Here is a 25,949-nt window from a genome sequence, read left to right on the forward strand (position 1 = left end):
TTTTATACAATTGAATACTACTCAGCAATCAAAAAGGAGGAAATCATGAAATTTGCAGGCAAATGGTGGGATCTAGCAAAGATCATTCTGAGTGAAATATCCCAGAAGGAGAAAGACAAACATGGGATATACTCACTAATATAGACCTATAAGATATGATAAACATAATTTTTTTTTCTATTTTTAAAGCTACATGTCATTTGTGTGTGTACCATTGTTTCAAGTTTAGTATTTATGAGGTCCCTGCATGTGTAAACAAGTCTACATCTTGTCCCCCATTGGCCTCTTTTTCTTTTCTTTGTTTTTCCTACTAAGATGTGATTGTTTTTGTCTTTTTCCTATTTTATTTTTTTATTATAAATTATAGCCCTCCTTGTTTTATGAGGGTGAATTTAGACCAGATAGAAGGGGAGATGGGAAAGAGTTTTCAGGATTAGAGGAAGGGAAAACTTTAATCAGAATGAATATATGAGTAAAATGTCTATTTCATAAAGAAAAAGGAAGGAGGATAAGAGGAAAAAAAGAAAAAGAAGAAGGAGGAAGAGGAAAAAAGGGAAGCAGGAAGAGAACAATGAGGAGATGAAGATGAAGAAGAAGAAAAACAGCAACAACTGGATAGTTTTGTCAAAAGAAACGTTAAATAGCCAGGCACAAAAGATCCAGACGATCTACAAAGTGCCAAAAAGTAATTTATGAATAATGGAAATAGAGGAAGAAGACAAAACTCACATCAAAACCAGAAAATATTTTCAGTAAAGTAATAGAATATATCCTTAACCAAATGAAGAAGGGTCAGCCTATAAAAGTACAAAAGTTATACAGAACAACAATTAAAGTGTACCAGAGAAGAAATTGTGCTGAGCACATAAAAATCAAAATACTAAATCTAAAGAAAAGTATATTAGACAAAGAAGGTATATTAAAAGTTGCAAGCTGAAAAGACTAAGTAGCATATAAGTTCAGGCTCATTAGAATAACTCCTGATCTCCCATGAGAGATTGTAAACCCAGAATGGCTGATACAGATTGTTTATAATCTTTAAGAGACCCTTATTACTATATCTGGTAAACTTTCAATAATAAAGGATGAATAAAGATATATTGCATAATTAAAACAAATATGAGCAATATCTATGTAAAACTTCTTTACTATATAAGCCAATAGAAGGAACACTCCTATCTAAAAATATTAACCACACCCAAGAAAATACAAAGAATGAATAATCCCAAGCTTCAAATTAAAAGAGGCCAAAACCCCAAACCATAACTACAAAATAATGGGAAATGGTAAACAGTGTTCATTGAAAACTCTCAATTTGAAAGTTCAATTCTCCAATAGAATGACAGGAACTAACAGAATGGACTAGACAACAATATCATTCTTCTGCTGCGATGGTGAACACTCTTTACCATCCAGGTTGGACACCATCTCTTGGTAAAAGGATGGAAGGAGACAGTAGAAGAAAGTGGACCAAGAAAGAAGTTTGGGGGAACCTTATGTTGTACAATTCACAGAAATACTTAAAATCCTTAAGTCAATTTAAAAGAGAGTATATACTGTACACACTGAATGAGGAATTCCACCATTATCCATATAAAAACAACAGATGACTTGGGCTGGTCCAGCACACATCTACACTCATGTTTACTGAAGCACAACTTATTGTCTGCTCAGTTAGATCTGACTTGATTGTCCTGAAACACATGAGTGCAAAATATCATATTATTCAATTTTTTAATTCATGGAAAACAAATACTTTTGTTTTGAGATTTTAATATAATCACATTATTACTCACATCCCTGTCCTCCCTACAAAATCTCCCATACAGCCTTCTTTTTGAAACACAATTTCAAGTCTTGTGTTGTCAATAACTGCTATTACATGTCTTGTTCATCAGGCAAGTGTGTGTGTGTGTGTGTGTGTGTGTGTGTGTGTGTATGTGAGAGTAACATGTAACATTTCAAGAAAGGCAGTCAACTTACTTTGAAATTGTGAATTAACTCAAAACGTATAAGCAAAACTTGTAACCTGAGCTAGACACAGGAATCAAACTCTGTCTGACTTCACTCCTAATTGGGTTATAAGCAGTCAGTACCCTGCAATAAGAACTGGATGGTCAGTTTTAGAGCCCGAACATCAGGGTGTTGTGGCATGACATGTCAAAGAACACATTTCAGTGACAAAAAAGGAATAATATAAAGAAATACTTAAGGGTGTGTGCAGAACAGCTATTAATAGTAGGATATATTGTTTACTTGAGAAATATTCTGTGTTTATATTTTTAAATCTCAATAACCAAAATTTTGTAATTAATGTGTAAGAGATAATAATTTATTTATGTATTATTTATTCTTCCATCATTTTTCCTTCCATTTTCACCCTCCAGAGTTTTGCGTAATCATTCTTTACTCTTTTGAAAATTCAAGCCACTTTTTCATAAACTATTTTTACACACTTAACATGTCAAAATTTGATTTGTAAAATATTTTTCTATATTATAATACTAGAAATATACAACAAATCACTGAATTTAGTCAAGGATATTTATTATAAATACTGTTACAGGAAAAAGGAAAATGTATAGAGATGAAATAGTATTCTTTCTAGTTGTTGTTAAGAGACAGTTGCCTGAGACCAGCCATGTCAGGAAAAAAAACTCATTTTTTTTATTAACTATTACAGTTTATTCATTTTGTATTCTGGCTGTAGGCCCCTTGCTCATCTTCTCCCAGTTACAACCTACTTCCCACTTCTCTCCCTATGCCCGTCTCCTAGTCCACTGATAGGCAAAGTCCTCCTCCCCTATCTTATCCTAGCCTACCTTATCAGGTCTCACCAGAAATGGCTGCAACTTCTTCCTGTGTGGCCTGGCAAGGCTGCACCTCCCAGGAGTAGGTGATCAAATAGCCAGCCACTCTGATCATGTCAGAGACAGCCCCTGTTACCTTTAATAGGGACCTCACATGGAGACTGAGTTAGATACTTACGAGCTACATCTGAGCAGTGTTTCTAGGTGTTCATGTATGGTCCTTTGTTGGAAGACGACCCCCTGGCCCCACATTTTTTGACTTAATTGGCCTCCTTATAGAGTGCTTCTCCCATCCAGGTCTTTCTATCTCCTTAATCTTCCATTTGAGTCCATGCTCTCTGCCCAAAGTTTGGCTATTAGTCTAACTATCTGCTTCAATACACTGCTATGTATATTCTTTCAGAGGCCCTCTCTGTTCCCTATCTTCTCCCATTATCGGTGTTTATCCTATTTACCCTTCTGAATGAGAATTAAGCAGCTTCCATAGGGTCCTCCCTGTTGTTTAGCTCAATTAGGACTATAGATTTTAGTATTTTTAATTTTATCTTATACAACTAATATCCACTTATAAGTGAATATATACCATGAGTATCTCTCTGCTTCTGGATACCTCACTCAGGATGATATTTTGTAGTTGCATCCATTTGCCTGCCGATTTCCTTGTTTTTAATTGCTGAGTGGTATTGCATGGTGTAAATGTACCACAATTTCTGTATAAATTCGTCAGTTGTGGGAAATCTAGGTTGTTTCCAGACTCTAACTATTATTTAAAAAAAAACTGTTATGAGTATAGATGAGCACATGTCCTTGTTGTATGGTTGATAACCTACTGAATATATGCCCAGGGGTGGTATAACTGAATATTGAAGTGGCACTATTCATAAATTTCTGAGAAAGCACCAATTGATTTCCAAAGTGGTTGTACAAGTTGACATTCCCACCTACAATGGAGGAGTGTTTTCTTTTCTCCACATCCAGTCCAGCTTGTGTTGCAGATGATGTGATAGTACATATAAATAACTCTAAAAAGTCAACCAGGGAACTCCTACGGCTGATAAACATCTTCAACAAAGTGGCTGGATAAAAATTAAGTAAAACATACAAACAAACAAAAAACTGAAGCCTTCTTGTATACAAAAGAAAAACAGGCTCATAAGGAAATTAGGGAAACAACACCCCTTCACAATTGCCACAAATAACATAATGTACCTTGGTGTGACTCTAATCAAGCAAATGAAAGACTTATATGGAAAAAAAATTCAAGGACGATATCAGAAGATGGAAAGATCTCCCATGCTCCAGGATTGGTAGGATTAACACAGTAAAAATGGACACTCTACTAAATCTACAGACTCAATGCAATTCCAATAAAAATACCAACACAACTCTTTACTGACATTGAAAGAACAATTCCCAGTTTCATATTTAAAAACAAACAAAAAAACCCAGAATTGATAAAAACATGTCTGTACAATAAAATATTTTCTGGAGGTATCTTCATCCCAGATCTCAAGTAATACTATAGAGCAACAGTAATAAAAAAAAATCCTCCCTGACCTTGTTAAACAATCTATTTTTCCAAATTCTTTCTAAGTGTAATGGCCATTGCTAACAATCTACATCTATGGCTCCTTTCAAGGGCAGTGGTTAATTCATTAATCTGCTCCAATAAACAGGTGGAAAGAGATCAAACATTGTTAATTTTAAATGGCAGAGATATCGCCCAGTGATGGGCTAGAAGCCTCCTTAGAGATTTCATACAACTCATGTTATGAGGGATATGGGCATCATAAGGGCAATAAACAGAGATATGCTACATAAGAGCACAAAGTCCGCAGGACAAGCAGTTCTAGGAATTATGCTTCTCCAAGACAAACTCCTCATGACTATGCTAACAGGGGAGCCACATTCCATGAGTTCTACAGCTCTTTTGCTGTTGCTCCTGAATGGCTCTTGACAGGACCGGGTAGCCAAAATAGTTTGCCTATATATGGGTGAAGGAGAAGTGAGGTTTGCTCAGGCCCTGGGAAGGAGAATTCAGGGTATTGCATGGACTATACTAGCCTGGAGGACCAGACAACATGGAAGAACTGAAGGATTACTGGGAGAAAATGTCAGGTAGGTTTGATTTGATATGTTAACTAGGAACCTCTGCCATTAGTTCCAGGTTTGAATCCTACTGCTATGGTAACATAAAATTCAGTGAGAGAAGCATGGTCTCCATTGGATAATGATTATCAAGTGAGCCCACAGGGAAGAAAGGTGACAAAGACAAAGATTATGTTTTTCTTTTCTTTCTATATATCTTCTTTCTTCTCTTTGAGGGAGGGAAGTTACCCAAACTAGACTCAAAATTTTGCTATTTTGCTCTTTTGTTTTTCTTACTATTTTTCATTTTATTAATTGTTTTTATTTTTCACAATTTATTCATTATGTATGATGGTTGAAGGTCACTCCCTCAACTCCTACTGGTCCTACCCTCCCTTCATCTTCCCCCATCCCCTTTCCCTAGCCTACTCAAAAGGGGAGTTCCTCTCCTCTGCCATCCACCCATATCTTATTGGAACAGTGCTCAGCTACTAAAAACAGAGAAATAAAATTTCTGCTCTTATTTCTTTTCCATCGGCCACTGTACTCACCTCAGAAGATTTCATACCATGAAGCTTGCCTGCAACCTTACCATGAACTAAACACTAAGTATAACTCATTTTAAAGAGTCCCACCCCAAGACACTGATTGACCATTTCACATCCAGAAACATGTGAAATTTGAAATGTTATGATGTCTGAAACATTTTATCACAGGCATTTCAGAGAATGTGATTCTATTGCTGCCTGGAGGGCTGTTTCCCACGAGCCCAGGAAGGCATAAGGGGCAGAAGATGATTAGCATAAAGCTTGGAAAGCCCGCAAGCATAACTGTGGTCAGCCACTCTGGGAACCACCTTAGAAAGTAGGTTCAACTTTAATTCCAGAAAACAGAAAACAGAGGCTTATATCCCTTGGGGAGTGCCTGGGATGCTCCAAGCATAGGTGTAGATAATTGTTTAATGCTAGGATATTCAAGGATGCTTGATTTGAATTAAACAGCACATTCCTATTATATGAATAAGAACAAGGACACAGATCCAAATTATCCTATATTTGAAGGGAGGGGAGAGTTATCAGTGATCTGTGTCAAAGGCCATCTATCAAATTTGATTGGTGGTGTCTATGTCTAAAGACACTCTGTAGATGAAGTCAGGCAGAGAAAACTCACCCTTGACATGGTTACACATCTACTCCAGATGTAGGTTCATACATGGAAAAGAAAGCCTCCTCCCTCATATCTCAAAATTCAGTGTGGGTTGTGATGTTTTTCAATAGTACCCCTGGAACAATAGGTATGTGTACACAAAGAAACTTCTCCAGGCTACCACTGTTGTGTTACTCTCAGAGAACTTCCTGGCTGGTGTTAGTTCACCATTCCCTACATATTCATCCACTGGACTAAAAGTTTCTTGTGTAAAGTGAGGCAACTGAAAATAGTAAATGTTGAGAATCAGGATTATCAATAAGTCTACCATAAACACATTATATAATACTGTTGCATGTAATTGATATTCACCATTCATTGTATTCTTTTTAAAAATAAGTTTATTTACTTTAAATTCCAATAGTAATCCCCTTCCCTTCTCTGCCCATGACTACCCTCCATTCCTATTGCCCCTATCCCCTTTCCCCTTCAGAAAAGGGAGGTCATTTCCATTGAGCTAGTTTTACAGTTCTGTTGCATCTCAGTGGACCAAAGTACACAACGGCCTTTCCACCTTGCTTATACTCAAAGAATTCCTCTCCAATAAGAATACTTTTATGTTGATGATTACTCTGGATTTGTGCAAGGCCTCACCATTTTAACACATTCATAAGTTTTTCCTCTATTATGAATCCTTTCATGATGATGAAGATTATACAAATGTGGAATGGTTTCACCATGTTAAAAACACTCACAGGCTTTCTCTCCATTAGGATTTCTTTCATGAGTGTGGAGATTATTCTGAAGTCCAAAAGATTTTTCACATTGGTTACAGTCAGACATCTTTCCAGTATGTGTTACTTTATGTATTAGATGTTATGTGCAAAGGCTTTGCCACATAGTTATATTCCTATGGTTTCCCTCCAGAATGTATTGTTGTCTTAGGAGATGATTGTTACATGCAAAGGATTTATCACGCTAATTACCCTCACAAGGCTTCTCTCCACTGTGTGTCTTCTCCTGTTTTCGGAGACTACTCTGCTGTGCAAAGGCTTTATCCCATTGGGTATATTCATAAGGTTTCTTTCCAGTATGTGTTCTTTTATGTCTTATGAGATTACTGTTTTGTGCAAAGGCTTTACCACACTCGTTACATTCATAAGGTTTCTCTCCAGTGTGTGTTCTTTTATGGCTTAATAGAGTACTGTTTTGTGCAAAGGCTTTGCCACACTCAGTACATTCATAAGGTTTCTCTCCAGTGTGTGTTCTTTTATGGCTTATGAGATGACTGTTTTGTGCAAAGGCTTTACCACACTCATTACATTCATAAGGTTTCTCTCCAGTGTGTGTTCTTTTATGGCTTAAGAGAGTACTGTTTTCTGCAAAGGCTTTACCACACTCATTACATTCATAAGGTTTCTCTCCAGTATGTGTTCTTTTATGGCTTAAGAGAGTACTGTTTTGTGCAAAGGCTTTACCACACTGGTTACATTCATAAGATTTTTCTCCAGTATGTGTTCTTTTATGCCGTATGAGCTGACTGCTTTTTGCAAAGGCTTTACCACATTGATTACATTTGTAAGGCTTCTCTCCAGTGTGTGTTCTTTTATGCCATAGGAGAACAGTGATACAGGGGAAGGCTTTACCACATAGAGTGCATTTAAAGGGTTTCTCTCCAGTATGACTGCTTTCATGCCTGCAAAGAAAATTGGCACATGTGAAAGATTTACCACAGTCATTTCATTACACTAATAAATATATTTATCTATATGAATTAATTTCATAATTTGGTCCAATTGTAAAGAAGAATCAAATTTTAAAGTTTTATCACTTTATTCACATTCACAGTATTCCCCTTCATTATGGGTATTTTTTAAGATCCCTGTGATGGTAAGAGCATTTGTTATGTGGATCACTTTTGTAGCATCATTTTTCTATAAGAGGTTTTCTCCTATATATGAAGAGTATTGTAAGAACTCAGAGTTTTACCACAGAAATCCCATTCACAAATTTTTGTACTGTATGAATGATACTTCATTTACAAAGTGAGCCTAGACAAGCAGAATTTCCAAATTCCTAGTATTCATGGGTATTTTCAGCAATATGAGTTTGCTGATGAATTCTCAGTGAAGTTGCAAACCAATTAACAGTAACCATTTATCACATTCAGAAAATTTACTCACAGTAGGGACTACTACCAAATCAATTGTTCTTGGAGAAAGACAGGGACACTGCTTCTTTCAATAACCCTATGCTCATGTGTCTTAGAAACATTTTGACATATGATATACCAGTTTAATTTACAAAAATAATAAAGATTCCCACATTGAATTAACATAGTTTGTTTTTGTTCATCATAGACATGTCATATAGGGATTAAGGTTTCTCCACAACAATATTCTTGATTCTCATAAGCTGCTCCTTTCACTAAACTTTACAATGTTACTGCACGAAAATTAGTAACACTGGTTCTACTATGTAATTTTTGCTTATTAGAAGGTTTTGGACACATACTGATCACCAATTCAGTGTGTACACCTCTTACAATATCTGAGTAGATAGAATGAGACTAAACAGATTGGCAGTTTAAGTCAGTAGCTGTAATGTCCATATGATTCAAATGGTATTTTTGTTACAATATTATTTTATTTTCTTCTATCTTAGGGGAGTGCCTTGTAAACACAAATCAGATACCTGACATTGAAAAACATGGAATTATGAAATTTTAATGATCATCAGTACACTTAAAGCAGTGCTGTTTTTACACTGTTGCTTTTCTTTAAAACTTCCAGGACACAGCCATGTGTGCTGGTACATGCCTTCAATTCCAGCACTTGTGGAGGCAGAAGCAGGCAGATCTGTGTGATTTTGAGGTCAGGCTGGTCTAACAAGCAAGTCTAAGAAAATCACAGATACCCAGAAAAAAATCTATTTCAAAAACAGAAAATAAAAAGCAGCCAATAAACAAACAAACAAACAAACAAACAAACAAACAAAAAACACCAGACTTCCAGGACACATTAAAATTTAAGATTTATATCTGTATCAACATTCACATAAAGTTACCTTTTATTACTTGTAGAACTTTGAAAATGTTCTTCAATATTATGGTCATCCCAATTGTAGCCTAAAATATAGCACCAGAAAATATATATTATTGGAAATATCATGTTATTATTAAGGCAAAACTTAAATCACTATCTTCTGTGACCCTTAGAACCATGCCTGATTTATTTACCTCATTCCTCCTCATTCTCAATTGGAATTACAGAAGAGGATCAATAACAAAGTAAAAGTTGTCTCTTTATTTTAAAAGTGAAAGAAAAATTGCAGTCTTACCTATAGCAGTGAGGTTTTCACAGGTCTCTAGCATCACATCTTTGTAGAGTTGCTTATGGGAAGGTTCCAGCAAGGCCCACTCTTCTTGGCTGAATTTCACATGCACATCATTGAAGGTCACCGAATTCTAAAATATGCCATGCATTTGTACAACAGAAAGAGTGGCAACAATATAAATTTATATTTCATTGGCAATATAATCATATAATTCTAGTGTTTCTTCAATTTATTTTCTGACACAGAAGTGCGAATGTTATACAGTTGGGTGCTGTGTTTGATGTGAAGTAGGGGAGATGAAAAAGCCTAAAGGTTAGATTGAAAAAAAAAAAAACCAAAGGCATGCTTCAAAAACCTGTGTTTCATCAGTTTGTAAGACATGAATATAAAGTAGCCATTAGTTGGGTTCTTGAGCAATCTATGAATCATCTTCATTTACTTGGGTGAGTAGGTCAGGACCCTGTCATGAGACAGGTGGAAGGACAAAACACAGTCATGATATTTTATATAGCAACAAATGAGATGTGTTGATCAGGGGACACTGAACAGATGGGTAACATCAGTCAAAAGACAACATGGTACTGAATATTATGTTTTGACCAGGGCTCAGGGATGTGGCATATCAGTATGTGAAGAGGGGGGCTCATATATTTGTGGAAGGGAAAGTGGACTACAGTGAATACATGGATAAAAATAATGTGAGTGGCAAGCAACAAAAATCATAGCCAATAACACCATATTTCTGAGTGACCAGACAAAAGAAAAGGAATAGAACACATGATTATTCTTTGATCATTGTTTTGTATATCCTCCTTACTAAATAATGTAGTCTATAGATTAAAAATAAAGATTCAAACTTTTCTATTAAAAAGAAGTTTTAATGTTATCACTAAGTCATTTTAGAAAAAAACGGAATAACAAGTTTTAACTGTATCATATCTGAACTTTTTGAAGAGGATATAGCTTTGGAATAGACATGGCAATTAATGTGGACAAAGACAAACAGAGAGAAGAGTGTGAAATAGAGAGACAGAGACATAGAGACAGATACACACACACAGAGAAATTAACAGATGAACAATACTAAGTACAGATCAGAGAAATTTATTAACAGTTACTAACTACAAAAAAATGGTGGACAACCTGGGTGTATTCTGTCATGCCTTCAATTTCATCACTCAGGAGGCAGACGCAGGTATATCTTATTGAACTGGATGTCAGCATTATCTATTCAAAGAGTTCTAGGACAGCCAGACCTATATAGTAAGACAGAGCCTCCTCTAAAAGTCAATCAAACAAAATATTGAAAGAACTCAGAGGTCTTTACTGAAGCTTCTACAAGGAATTATACATTCACTCCTGTTATATATTTATTCTCCAGAAATCTGCACTGCCCCAGATTAAACTGTAACTTCAATGATATCTTACTAAAAGGGAATGCATGTTTAAACAGCTAAAAATAGAAAGATGAAAATATTAACAATGTAAATGCTGATCATAAATAAGCAACATAAAACAGGACAGATGGCTCAGCAGTGAGGAGTTCTAGCTGCTCTTTCAAATAATTGGGCTCAATTATCAGTGATTACCTGGGACCCACTACTATCAATTGCTATAAGAGTTCTGAAGACATCTTCAGACTACTGTGAGGATTAGGCACACAAAGAGGTGCATATTCATGCATACAATCAAAATACTCATATTCAGTAAAAACTAAAAATAGATCCCAGATGATTGGGCTGATTGCATACTGTGTCTGATAAGCTGGGTAGCAGAGACTGCATGGCGTCCAATAGTTGGATCTGTGGGTCCCAACTGACTGTGTTTCAAATGTAAGAAGAAAACCAATGATGAGGAAAACAATCGGGTCCAACGTCAGAGCACCCAGCTAATCTCTGCGAAAGTTCCTGGGATGTTGCAGCAGGAATAAGGTTTTCAAGCAAATGGACCCAAGAAGCAAGCAGGAGTAGATATTCTAATATCTAATAAAATAGACTTTCAACCAAAATTATTTTAAAGGGATGAGGAAGGGGGGAATCCAAGATGGCAGTGCCAGGAGGACATTGGGTCTGAGGAGTAGGACAGCAATGTTGGTACAGAAACTAAAAGACTGAACTCTGGGCCCTAAAACAACAAAGATCTTTTTTCCCAGGTGAGAAGAAACTCCACGGTGTCAGGTCCACTCTCAGGTCACTCAGCGAAAACTTGGAAGATATCCTGGGTCGCAGGATACACCTTTGTGTCCTGATAACCTTTCCAGACTAAATTATGTTCTCCAGGGCACCAGAGACTGGGAGCCCCAGTCTAGAAAAGAAACAGGGAAGAAGAAAGCAGGACTGACCTCAGGTCACCCAGTCTATCCCTGGAAAGGTCCTGCAGACCGGTGGGTGCACAGCTGTCAGGCCTGAGTGTGCCTCCAGCTGCTAGCCCTGCATGCCTTACTCTCCATCACAGAACTTTGTGCCCCAGGACACTAGAGGCTGGGTTTCCCTGTCTGGAGAAAACCCCACAGGCAGGGAAACAGCAGGTCCCAGATTAGAGAACTCAGCCAACTCCCCACACACACACTACATCCACCATACACAGGAACATTCTTGGAAAAGTTCTCAGATTCTTTCCCAGTCACCAGCTTGGAGCCATCATTGGCAAGTGCCTACGCATTCTACACACTACGTCAAACACCACAGACTGAGTCTTCCTATTGAAAGAAAACCCAAAGGTGGGGGAAATATCTGGCCCTACCTCAGGACACCTAGCTCCAGAAAAGTTTCTGGTTATCCACAGGCTCCTACTCTAGCCTCCTGCTGTACACATGAGAGTGGTGCTCACCTGCTACACTGATTACCACTTGGGTACTGGGGCACAGAGCTCCAAACTGAGACCTACAGAAGCCTGGGTTTCCTGAGATCAACCCCCAGATACTGCTTCAAGGAACAACCAGTTATCCCTAACTAAACTGACCAAGCCACAGGGCACTCAGGTTACAGCAGCAGGTCACTACATTTACAGCAAGAAACCCAGTAGCAGGGCAGCTGTCTCCAGAACTTCTCTGGGTGAGAGGATAGCCCCTTTTACTAACAAAGGCAACAAATACTACTCAGGTCTGTACGCCTGAGATGAGCTGTGGCAATTCCTGAAAAACACCTGCCATTCAGTGACCATACCTAAAAAATGGAGGAGAGCTCCTTTGGAAAAAATCATCTTCGTGCCAAGGGGATTCGACCCACCACAGGATTCCAGGAAGTACCAGAAAGTAACACCCAACACCTAAGATATCCCAATGGGTAGAGGCCAGTGTAAAAGCTCAACCAACAAAAGACAAAGCAATATGGCATCTCCAGGACGCAGTTATTCAGGAGCAAGCAGCCCTGGATACCCCAGCATAAAGACAATTTCAGGCCAATCTCTCTTATGAGCATTGATGCAAAAATACTCAACAAAAATACTTTGCAAACCCAATACAAAAACACATCAAAGATATCATCCACTACAACCAAGTAGGCTTCAGGCCAGGTATGCAGGGGTGGTTCAATATACAAAAATCCATCGTTATGATCCACCATATTAACAAATTGAAAGAAAAATAAACACATGATAATCTCCTTAGTTGCTGTAAAAGCATTTGAAAAAATCCAGCATCCATTCATGTTTGAAGTATTGGAGAGATCAGGGATACAGGGCACATACCTAAACATAGTAAAGGTGATATACAGCAATCCTATAGCCAACATCAAGCTAAACGGAGAGAAACTGAAAGCAATCCCACCGAATTCAGCGACAAGGTGAGGATGCCCCCTCTCTCCATATCTCTTCAACATAGTTCTCCAAGTCCTTGCTAGAGTAATAAGACAATTAAAGAAGATCAAGGGAATACAAATGGGAAAGGAAGAAGTCAAAATATCACTATTTGCAGATGATATGATAGTATACATGAGTGACCCCAAAAATTCTACCAGGGAATGCCTATTGCTGACAAACACTTTCAGCAATGTGGCTGGATACAAAATCAACTCAAAAAATCAGTAGCCCTCCTGTATACAAAAGACAAAAGTGCTGAAAAAGAAATTAGGTAAACAACACCTTTCACAATAGTCAAAAAGGACATAAAGTATATTGATGTGACCCTAACCAAGCAAGTCAAAGACTTGTATGAAAAAATTTCAAGTCTCTAAAGAAAGAAATAGAAGAAGATATCAGAAGATATCAGAAGATCTCTCATGCTAATGGCTTGGCAGGATTAACATAGTAAAAATGGTCCTTTTACCAAACGCAATTTACAGATTTAATGTAATTCCCATTAAATTACCAACACAATTCTTTACAGACCTTGAAAGAAAAATTCCCAACTTCATATGGAATAACAAGAAACCCAGAATTGCTAAAACAATCTTCCATAATAAAAGATCTTCTGGGGGTATCTCCATCCCTGATCTCAAGCTGTACTATTAGAGCAACAGTAATAAGAACTACATGGTACTTTCATAGACACCAACTAGTGGATCAACAGAATTGGATAGAAGTCTCAGAAATACACCCACACACTATGGACTCCTGATTTTTGACAAAGATGCCAAAACCATACAATGGAAAAAAGATAGCATCTTCAACAAAAGGTGCTGGTCTAACTGGATGTCTACATGTAGGAAAATGCAAAAAGATCCATATTTATCACTCTGCACAAAACTAAAGTTCAGGTGGATCAAAGACCTCAGGATAAAACCAGACATACTAACTCTGTTAGAAGAAAAAGTGAGGAAGAGCCTTGAGGTCATTGGAATAGGAGACAACTTCCTGAACAGAACTTCAACAGTACAGGCTCTAAGAGCAACAATCAATAAATGGGACCTCATGAAAATGAAAAACTTCTATAAGTCAAAGGAAACTGTTGTCAAAACAAAATGACTGCCTGCAGATTGGGAAAGGATCTTCACCAACCCTATATCTGACAGAAGGTTAATATCCAGTATTTATAAAGATTTCAAGAAGTTAAACAGCAACAAATCAAGTAACCCAAATTAAAAAATGGGGTACAGAGCTACACAGAGAATTCTCAATAGAGGAATATAGAATGGCAGAGAAACACTTAAAGAAATGTTCAACAATCTTAGTCATCAGGGAAATGCAAAACAAAACCACCCTGAGATTTCACTTTACACCCATCAAAATGACGGAAACAAATAACTCAAGTGACAACTCATGCTGGATAGGATTTGAGGAAAGGGGAACCCTCCTTCATTGCTGGTGGGAATGTAAACTTATACTATCAGTTTGCAAATAAACCTGGCACTTTCTCAGACAATTAGAAATAGCACCTCCTCAAGATCCATCTATACCTCTCCTAAGCATATAAGTATACAACAAGGACATCTGCTCAACTATGTTTGTAATAGCTTTATTTGTAATAGCCAGAAGCTGGAAACAGCACAGATGGCCCTCAGTTGAGGAATGGATACAGAAATTGTGGTATATCTATATGATGGAATATTACTCAGCAATGAAAAACAAGGAAAACATGAAATTTGCAGGTAAATGGTGGGAATTAGAAAAGATCATCCTGAGTGAGGTACCCCAGAAGCAGAAAGACTCACAGGGTATATACTCACTCATAAGTGGATATAGAATATAAAATATAGGATAAAGATACTAAAATCTGTACACCTAAGGAAGTTAATCAGGAAGCTGTATGCTGGCTAAGATGCTCAAACCCCATGCAGAAAGGCAAAGAGGATGGACATCAGATGAGGGAGAATACAGGGACAGGACAGGAGCCTACCAAAGAGGGCCTTTGAAAGGCCCTACCCTGCAGGGTGTCAAGACAGATGCTGAGACTCATAGCCAAACTTTGGGCAGAGTGCAGGGAATCTTATGGAAGAACTGGGAGATAGTAAACCTGGAGAGGACAGGAGCTCCACAAGGACAGTAACTGTTCCAAAAATTCTGGGCACAGGGGTCTTTTGTGAAACTAATACGCCAGCCAAGGACCACTCATGGAGATGGCCTGAAACCCCTGCACAAAAGGTAGCCTATGGCAGTTCAGTATTCAAGTGGGCTTCATAGTAATGGGGACAGGCACTGTCTCTGACAGGAACTCATTGGCCTGCTTTTTGATTTTGATCACCTCCCATTGAGGGGGAATCAGCCTTGCCAGGCCACAGAAGAAGACAATGCAGCCACTCCTAATGAGACCTGATAGACTAGGATCAGAGTGAAGGGGAGGAGGACCTCCCTTATCAGTGGACTGGGAAAGGGACAGGGGTGGGAAAGATGGAGGGTGGGATTGGAAGGGGAGGAGGAAGGGAGGTACAGGGGGGAGAAAAAGTGAATAAACTGTTATTAATAAAAATGTAAAAAGAACACAATAAAATGTTGAAAGATTTTTTTAAAAACTATGCTGTTACACATAGTTTCAAACTATGAAAATATTGCCTGATGTCAGTTATTGCTCCTAAATATAAATAAATAAATAAATAAATAAATAAATAAATAATGAGGAAGACTACTTCATACTCATCAAAGGAAAATTCCACCAAGATGGCATCTGTATTCTGAGCAACAATGCCCCAAATACAAGGACACCCACATTTGTAAAAGAAACATTAATAAAACTTAAAGAACATATCAATCACCGTACATTAATAGTGGGAGAAGTCAACATGTCACTATTATCAAGGGACAGAGCAATGGAAAAGAACTTAAACTGAGAGATAATGACACTAATGGATGTCATGAATCAAATGGACCTAACAGATATCTAGAGAATTTTTAAACCCAAAAAGAAAAGAATCTATCTTCTTTTAGCACCTCATGGACCCTTCTCCAAAACTGACCATACAGTAGGTCACAAACCAGGCCTCAAAAGATACAACAAGACTGAAATGATATCTTGTACCTTATCAGACCATGATGGACTAAAGATGAACCTCAACAATAACAGAAATAATAAAAAGCCTACACACACGTGGGAACTGAACAACTCCCTACTCAATGAAATCTAGGTGAGGAAAGAAATAAAGAAAGAACTTCCTACAGTTCAATGAAAATGAATGCACATCATACCTAATCTCGTGGGATGCAATGAAAGCAGTCCTAAGAGGACTTTTAATATCACTAAAGGCCTTCATAAGCTATTGGAGACATCCCATACAAGCAACTTAATGGCACACCTGAAAGCCCTAGAAAAAAAAGAAGCAAACACACCCAACAGGAGTAGACCACTAGGAATAACCAACATCAGGGCTGAAATCAATAAATTAGAAACAAAGAAAATAATTTAAAAAAATCAACGAAACCAAGAGCTAGTTCTTTGAGAAAATCAAATATATAGACAAACTCTTAGCCAAACTAAGTAAATGGCAGAAAGACACTATCCAAATCAACAAAGTCTGAAAGGAAGACAGAGAGATAACAGACACTGAGAAAATCTGAAGAACCATTAGCTCTTATGTCAAAAGCCTATATGCCACAAAATTTGAAAAATCTAAATGAAATATACAATTCTCTTGTTACATTCCACTTACCAAAGTTGAATAAAAATCAGGTAAAGATATTAAAGAGACTTATACTGCCTAAAAAAATAGAAGCAGCTATCAAAATCCTTCCAAAAAAGAGCCAAGGGCAAGATGATTTCAGAGCAGAATTCTACAAGAACTTCAATGAAGAGTGAAAACCGATATTCTTCAAATTATTCCACAAAATAGAAATGGACACAACATGACCAAACTCCTTTTGTAAGACAACAGTTACCTTGATAAATCCTAAAAGACCCCAAAAGAGAAAGAAATCTTCAGACCAATCTCTTTTATGAACAATGATGCAAAAATACTCAATAAATTAACCACAAACCAAATCCAAGAACATACCAAAAATATCATCCAACATGACTAAGTAGGCTTCATTCCAGGCATACAGGGATGGTCCAATATATGGAATCTTAATCCATCATATAAACAAATTGAAAAAAAATAGCACAGGATCATTTCCTTAGAAGCCAAAAAAGCATTTGACAATATCCAACAGTTATTCTTGTTTAAAGTCTTGGAGTGACTGGGGACAGAGGCACAGATCTAAAAATAGTAAAAACAATATACAGCAGTCCTATAACTAACATCAAACTAAATGAAAAGAAAGTTAAATCAATTCCACTGAACTCAGGGACAAGACAAGGCCACACACTCTCTCCAAATCTCTTCAGTACAGTACTCAAAGTCCTATCTAGGGCAATAAGACAACTAAAGGTGATCAAGGGGATACAAATTGATAAGGAAGAAGTCAAAGTATTGCTATTCACATATATGACAGTATATAAAAGTGACCCCAAATATTCTACTGTACGAAACTCCTACAGTTGAATAACACTTTATCAAAGTGGTTGGATATAAAGTTAACTAAAAAAAATCAGTAGCACTCCTGTATGCAAAAGACAAATGGACTGAGAAAGAATTAGGAGAACAACACCCTTCACAATAGGTAGGAAAAAAACAAAACAACATAATGTATCTTGGAGTTATCCTCAACAAGCAAGTGAAAAACCCGCATGAAAAAAAAATAAACAACTTTAAGCCTCTGAAGAAAGAAATTGAAAAAGATACCAGAAGAGAGAAATATCTCTCATGCTCATGGGTCAGTAGGATCAACATAGTAAAAATTGCTATCATACCAAAAACAATCTATAGATTAAATAATATTCCCATCAAAATATCAACACAATTCCTTAACGAACTTGAAAAAAACAATTCTCAGCTTCATATGGATAAATAAAAAAGCCAGAATAGCTAAAACACTCCTGTACTATAGCAGATCTTCAGTAGGTATCACCATCCCTGATCTCAAGCTCTACTATAAATCAATAGTAATAAAAAAATGCACGGTACTGAAATAAAATCAGAATGGTGGATGAATGGAATTGAAGTGAAGAGTCATAAATAAACCCACACACCTATCGACACTTGATTTTTGACAAAGAAGCCAAAACCATGCAATGGAAAAAGGACAGCATCTTCAACAAATGGTGCTGGTCTAACTGGAAGTCTACATGTAGAAAAATGAAAATAGATCCATATTTATCACCCCACATCAAACTACAGTCCAAGTTGTTCAAAGACCTCAACATAAAACCAGATACACTAAATCTGTTAGAAGAAAAAGTGGGAAAGAGTCTTGATCTCATTGGCATAGATAATAAATTCCTCACCAGAACACCAAGAACACTGGCTCTAAGATCAAGAATTAAGGAATAGGATCTCATGAAACAAAAAGCTTCTATGAAGCAAAGAACTCTGTCAACAGAACAAAATGACAGCCTACAGCCTGGCAAAAGATCTTCACCAACCCTACATACAACAGAAAGAGCTAATAAACAATATATATAAAGAGCTGAAGAAATTAAACTCCAATAATCCAAATAATCCAATTTAAAACTGTGGTACAGAACTATACAGAGATTTCTCCACAGAGAAATATCAAATGGTGGACATTAAATGCTCAATATCTGTAGTAATCATGGAAATGAAAATGACATTCCATCTTCAACCCATCATGATTAAGGTCAAAACCTGAAGTGACAGCAAGCTAGTGAGAATGTGGAGAAAGAGGAACACTCCTACATTGCTGGTGAGAGTACAAACTTATACAACCACTATAAAAATCAATCCGATGCTTTCTCAGACAATTGGAAATAGTGTTACTTCAAGACCCAGCTCTACCATTCCTGGGCATATATCAAAAAGATGATCCACCATTCAACAAAGATATTTGCTCAACTGTGTTTATAGCATCTCTATTCATAATAGCGAAACAAACTACATGTCTCTCAACCAAACCATTGTTTTACAGAAATTGTAGTACATTTACACAATGGAATGCACCTCGGGTATTTAAAAAATAAAGGAAACTATAAAATTTTCAGGCAAGTAGATGGAACTAGAAATGATCATCCTAAGTGAGTTATTCCAAAACCAGAAAGACATGCATGGTATATGTTCATTTGTAAATGGATAATGGCCATAATATTGGATAAACATACTACAATCTACAGACCTAAAGGAGCTAAATAAAAAGGAGGACCCTATGAAAGATGCTCAATTCTTATGCAAAAGTGGAAATAGAATCAACACCAGAAGTGACTGAGGAGAGGGAAGAGGATGAGAGCCTAACATACATATCCTCCAAAAGACTCTGCCCATTAGGGGTTCGAAACAGATGCTAAGATTCACAGCCAAACTTTGGGTAGAGCACAGGGAATCATAGGAAAGAATGGGAGAATAGAATGTAGAAAGACCCAGAGCTGGCAGAACCTCCATAAGAAGACCAACAAGGACAACAAAGCTGGGCCCATGGGGACTTGCAGAGATTGATGGACCCCCCAAAGACCATTCATGAAGAGGAACCAGACCCCTGCTCAGATGTAGCTGATAGGCAGCTCAGTCTCCATGTTCGATCCATAGTAAGGGGAGAAGGTGCTGGCTTTGACATGGACTCTGTTGTCTGCTATTTGATCATTTCCCCTTGGTGGAGGGGGCATTGCTATGCCACAGAGGAAGAGGATGCAGGAAGTTGTAATGAGACTTGATAGGCTGGGTTCAGATGGTAGGACAGGAAGGTTCCCTGTATCTGAGATATAGGAAGTGGGATAAGGAGGAAAGAAGAATGGAGGGTGAGACAAGGAAGAGTCAAGGGAGAAGATTACAATTGGGATGTTTAGTGGATAAATTATTTTTTAATTTAATTAATTTATTTATTGCAATGTGTTCACTTTGTATCCTTGCCATAGCCCCCTCCCTCATCTCCTCCCAGGCCCACCGACCCTCCTTCTTCTGCCCCTATGCCCTTTCTCTAGTCTCCTAATTGGGGAGGAATTCCTTCCCTTCTAGCTTATCAGTTCTCATCAAGGATGGCTGCATCATCTTCCTCTGTGGCATTGCAAGACTGCAACACTCAGGAGGAGGTAATCAAAGACTCGAGTTCATGTCAGAGAATAAATTTAAAAAAAAAACAAATTTAAATTAAAAATGAATTAAATGGGAATAAAACAAACAAATAAAATTTAAAAAAACCCAAATACAACAGGTAAGGATAGTGTCACAAACCCACAATTCAATGACTCAGAAAGCTCAGATAGTGTTAGTGTCATCATTAAATGCCATCCTAAGAAATTAAATATACTCCCTGCCAAATTTCAAATGCATGATGTTGATGAAAATCAACACAATAGCCTATGCTTACATATACAAAACAAAACAAAATAAATACCTAAAACCATATATTCCATGCTCAGCAGCCAATGATGGTGATGTTGATGCCAGGCATGTTGGCCTACATTTAAGCCCAACACTCGACTGGAGTTAGAGCTAGAAGTTCAAAACCAGCCTGTCTACATACAAACTTTCAGGAAACATCCAGGAACTCTGGGACATTATGACAACACACAACATGCTGATAATCAGATTAGAAGAAGAAGGATGAGATCAAAGGTCCAGAAGACATTTTCAACAAAATCATACAAGAAAAATTTCTTAACCTAAAGAAGAAGATGTCTATCAAAGCACAAGAAGCATACAAAATACCAAAGATACTGGATCAGAAAAGAAAGTCCTCTTACCAGAGAATAATCAAAACTCTAAATATACAGAACAAAGAAAGAATATGAAAAGCTGCAACTGAAAACAAACAAACAAACCAAACTAACCAACCAATCCGACAAACCAAAACAAACAAAAACCAACCAAAAAACAAAAAAGGCAGATCTCTTGGAATTAATCCTGTATTCTCAGTAAAAATGCTAGAAGATGAAGGGCTTAGACAGAGTGCTTCTGACTCTAAAAAACTGCAGAAGCCAATACAATACAATACAAATTACTAACCATGCCCAGAAAGTTTCAATCACCAAATGGGGAAAATAAGATGTTCCATAAAAAGGTCAATTTTAAATAATATGTATCTATAAATACAGCCCCACTCAAGGTGCTAAAACCACCACCACCACAAAAATAACAATCACTGTTCAATGATATTTCTTAATAACATCAACCCAAATTCACCAATAAAAAGACACAGACTCACAAAATTGATGATAAAATAGAATCCACCCTTCTTCTAAGTACAACAAACAAAGCTTCACATCAAGATAGACATTATCTCAAGGTAAAGGGTTGGAAAAAGATATTCTAAATAAATGGACTAGAGTATCAAGCTTGTATAGAAATTTTAATATGTAACGAAACAGTTTCCAAAAAAACTAATCAAAAGATGGCAAATGACATGACATATTAAAATAAAACATCCAGCAATATAACATTTCAACACTTAACATCTATGCCCCCAACCTAAGAGCACCCAAGTTATAAAAGAAACACTTCTGCAGCTTGCATCACATCCTGGCCCTCATAAACCAATAGAGGAAGACTTCAATATATCACTCTCACCAATGGACACTCCTGACCAAACTAAACAGAGAAATGCTCCAGCTAACTAACATCAAAAAACTAAATATACCCAAATGATGTTTACAGAACATCCACCCAAGCACAAAAGATTGTTCCATCTTCTCAGCAACTCATACATTGTTCTGCAAAACTGATAATATACTTGAACAGTGGAAGTATCAAAAGATATAAGAAACTTGCAATAATTCCATGAAATGAATATATAACATATCAAAACTCATAGTACACAATAGAAATGTTGACCAGAAGACAGTTCATAGCACTAAGTACATTAAAAAAAAAATCTGCAAGATCTCTTACTAGCAACTTAACAGCACATCTAAATACTGTACAACAAAAAGAAGTAAACAAAACTAAAAGGAGTAGACAATGAGAAACTGTTGAACTGTGTCTTCACAGGTAAAACTAAATGTCTCCACAGGAAAGGAATGGTGGATCCTATCAAAATTGATAATGATTAGATTTGAATAGTGGAGATCCCCTGAATAAGCAGAGGTAACTGTTCATCAGACAGCTTGGTCATTGAGTCCACACAAACTTATAAAGACTAGTTTTTTCTTCTTAAATAAAAAGGATACTTTTGTTGTTTCATATGAAAAACAGTTAAGAGGTTTAAATGTTTTAAGTAAATTCAAAGTTATAAACTTGTTTGAGATGGAATAATTTGGAGTGAATATAAAATTTTTGAGCAGTGTAGTGACAGACAGTGCCTTTAATCCCAGCAGAGACAAGCAGTTTACTATTAATTAGTTGTTTTCTGAATTCAGGAGTTACAATGACAGGGTGTTGGTGGTTCACAGCCTTAATCCCAGCATTTGGGAGGCACATGCCTTTTACATACCACCTGGGAAGCAGAGGCAGGCACATATGATTTACATTGATTTCATTTGAAAGCTACATGTAAAAGACAGGCTGAAAATCAAAGTGAATGCACTTTATTAGCTAGAAATAAATACACTTTAAGGTATATTTATAAACTTTCAAAGATCTTTTAACTTTAATTGAGATATTATACTTTTTCTATTTCCAAAAAACCAATTTGCCCTATAAAAGATATAACATGCCTAAAAAGGTAGGACCCTCTCCCCTGAATTAGGGATGGGGCAGGGTTTTGATTTAATCTTTTCAGGAGAATAAAATCTTCCAACTAATGAATATGGAGACAACTGGACACATGAAACTTCTGAAGAAAATGACAGATCACCAAAAGAAATTGTCAAAAGGAAAGAAAAAACTGTCCAACTGGTATCACTCACCTTCATGTTGTCTCTTCTGCCTTCTACAGACATAGTGCAAATTGTCTTTATGTGATTGCTAAGGAACAATCCAAAATCTCTATCTCATATCAGAAAAGTCACCTGGTAAGAAACAGAGGAAAACAGAAAAATGAGGGATGATTCTATTGTCATGAATCTCATAATCTTCTGGCATTATGTGACTTCTGTACTTACCACAAACTTCAATAATTAAGAACGTGTACAGTGTTTGTGAAAGAATGAAGGGGTGAGAGAAAAAGCCAAAAACATAAGCCTAAAATATAGCCAAGTTTACATGAAAAGACCTAAGGAAACTCTAACATGAAAAATGTGCACTGGACCAGAGATAACTTTGATTGTTTTTTAATAAAAATAAAATAAACACAGATTTCACAAATCACACAAGACAAACTCAAAGTGACACCTAAACTGTTATATTTCTAACCCTCCATCTACTACTAACCTCCTTTCCAGAGAGCCCTTTTGCTCTGGAAGTGGAAAATGGAGTTGATCATAAAGATAAGCTATAGCTTGCAGTCCCTCATGTTCCCTGGTGGGTTCAGGCACATCCCAGCCCTTGCCAAAAGTCACACACAAAGCAATGTTGGAGAATAATTTAATATGTTTTCGGATGCATGGATTATGTCACAAGATGTCGAATCTGCCCTATCCACTTACCTAAAACCAGGCACACCTGACAAAATTCTGCATCTCAGAAATTCATTTTGTACCCTGGAATTGAATTTCTCTAAAGCATGCCATTGTGACTGGTGGTAGTTGAAAGTTAAAAAAAAAAAACATAATCAAGTATTCCTGAAAGATGACCGCCACCACCTATTTTCTTCCAGTTTCAAAATGATTTGTAAAATTTGTTACTCAAAGCTGTATGTGGAATACAACATTCATCATTTCTAGAAATGAGACCTTCAGTTTTCCAATCTGTCCACTGCAAAACCAATGCATGTGTGTGCACACTAGAAAGTGATATTATAAGCACCACAACTTTCTACTGCCCAGGCCACAAAGTCCTCACTTCTCTGGACACTCAAGAAGGGTTGGAGGCCAAGGGTCTCTGCCGAGATCACCACATGGAGACCAACAGAACCACAGCCTGAACCACAGTCTGAACCACAGTCCATCTCTTTCAAAGCAGAACAGGCTGTGATAGCTCAGCAGCCTGCTCTTCCTGGCCTGGGGACAATGGCCCCACACTCAGCATGACATGGTCTGGTCTCACTCACAGCTCTTTAGAGCTACCTCAGAGGAAAATCCCAGAACAAACCCATAAACTACCTCCCACTGTTGCTCCTGATTGTTAGGCCTGCCCAGAGTACATCATTATCTTGAACAATAGAGCTGAGTCTCAGGACAGTAGTAGCTCCTCTACCAGTGGATCAAAGATCAAATGATGCAGATAGCAGAGGCATTCTAGCTTTGTCCTAAACCCTATGGGCACACAGAAACCTAGTGTTGTTATAAAAGAATGAAAATCCCAATTATTCGATTTTAAAACCTGCTAGTGCAGAGAGGCAAAGAAAGCATCCATCTGACCCTGCTATTCACCTCACCTCTAAGAGGAAAAAGCCCCAAAAGCTCACCAGTTCAGATGACAGCTCAGAGAGGATAGGCTAAAGGAACCCAAGGCCAAAGGCTTCTAGCTCAAAGTTCAAAAAGCCCAAAATCTACAAAGCTAAAACTCCTTCCACTTTTACCCTGTCTTAAATATATTTCAGCTGAAAGTTCCACTTACTCTTTAATATCTGTCAGCTGGTTTCTTGCTTTGCCTCTTGACCTAGAATTAACACTATTAAATCCTGTGCACAGAGAGCTTTTGAATTAAAGGCATGAACCATACCGTAATCACCTGTTTACAATAAATTGTAAATTCTTGGAATTAAGATTTGTGTTAGGGCTCACCCACACCAAACAAAGCACGGGTTTTTACAGTTCACAATCTCAGGGATCACCCTGGGATCAAATATCCTCCAACACCCTCATCTTGGAAATGATTTAAAATTCAATCTTCCACTCTCCCAGGGCACCTGTTCATTTTCCAAGATACAGGTAATTTATGTTACACACTCAGTGTCCAGTGAATTCATCTCTACCTCATAGTTGGGAAGTCCATCAGCCAAACTTCAGTCAAAGCCAAAGAGTAACAACCAATAAAGAAACAAATGGCCATGAATTTGAAAGAAAGGAGTAGTTAATGGGAGCTCAATGAAAATGAGATATAAAACAAAAAGGATGTGGCTGTTCCTACGTATGTTGGAGTAGAAAGTTTATTATAGATAGACGAGAGAACATAGTCAGACACAGGGAAATCTGGGACAGTCTAGAGTTGACATGACCCTGAGCTATGTGAGAAGAGAGGAGAAAGAGAAGTGGAGAGCCTGAACAAAGGGCCAGGAGGATAAACGACAAATGAAAAAGACCAAGTAACCAAAACATTTAGAATACATAGTAAGGACAGCTGGGAGGAGGGCAACTCAACTCCTGGGCTAGAGATCTGTGTATGACACCCATACCTTATAACAGGTGAGGACTGAGGGATGCTGGGAGAACCTGACAGCCACGTCTGCTTTGATTGTTAAGTAGCCTCCTTAACGATTCATCCCAGCATTTGAGATGTAAGAGTAGAGAGAAGAGAGAAGGATGAAATAATTTCATTATAATCTCAAAAATTATTTTTAAAAGTTGAAAATGGCCTTATGGTCCAATATTCTTCAGGTACTTCAGGTATGTATTAGGGCACATCAATTATTACTCAAACCCTTTTTTTCCTCTCAGGTTGTGCATTTTCAAACAGGGACAGAGAGGACATTCCTGTTAGGAATTACCACATGAGTTTCTCCAGATCTATAGTTCAACTA

At 37.3% G+C, this 25,949-nt stretch overlaps 1 protein-coding gene across 1 annotated transcript in view; it reads right to left on the reverse strand.

Annotated features, from left to right (window-relative positions):
* LOC132650729 (zinc finger protein ZFP2-like) overlaps positions 1–7,568 on the reverse strand; it is a gene marked incomplete at its 5' end in the record, with an annotated part of 124,616 nt that extends 117,048 nt beyond the window's left edge. Inside the window, one exon of the mRNA XM_060376067.1 lies at positions 7,139–7,568. Within this exon, the coding sequence (XP_060232050.1) occupies positions 7,139–7,568 (430 nt within the window). The remainder of the gene's footprint in view (positions 1–7,138) is intronic.
* Positions 7,569–25,949: the final 18,381 nt, after the last annotated feature.

Source organism: Meriones unguiculatus, assembly GCF_030254825.1.
Source record: "Meriones unguiculatus strain TT.TT164.6M chromosome 13 unlocalized genomic scaffold, Bangor_MerUng_6.1 Chr13_unordered_Scaffold_28, whole genome shotgun sequence".
NCBI classification, from domain to species: Eukaryota; Metazoa; Chordata; class Mammalia; order Rodentia; family Muridae; genus Meriones; species Meriones unguiculatus.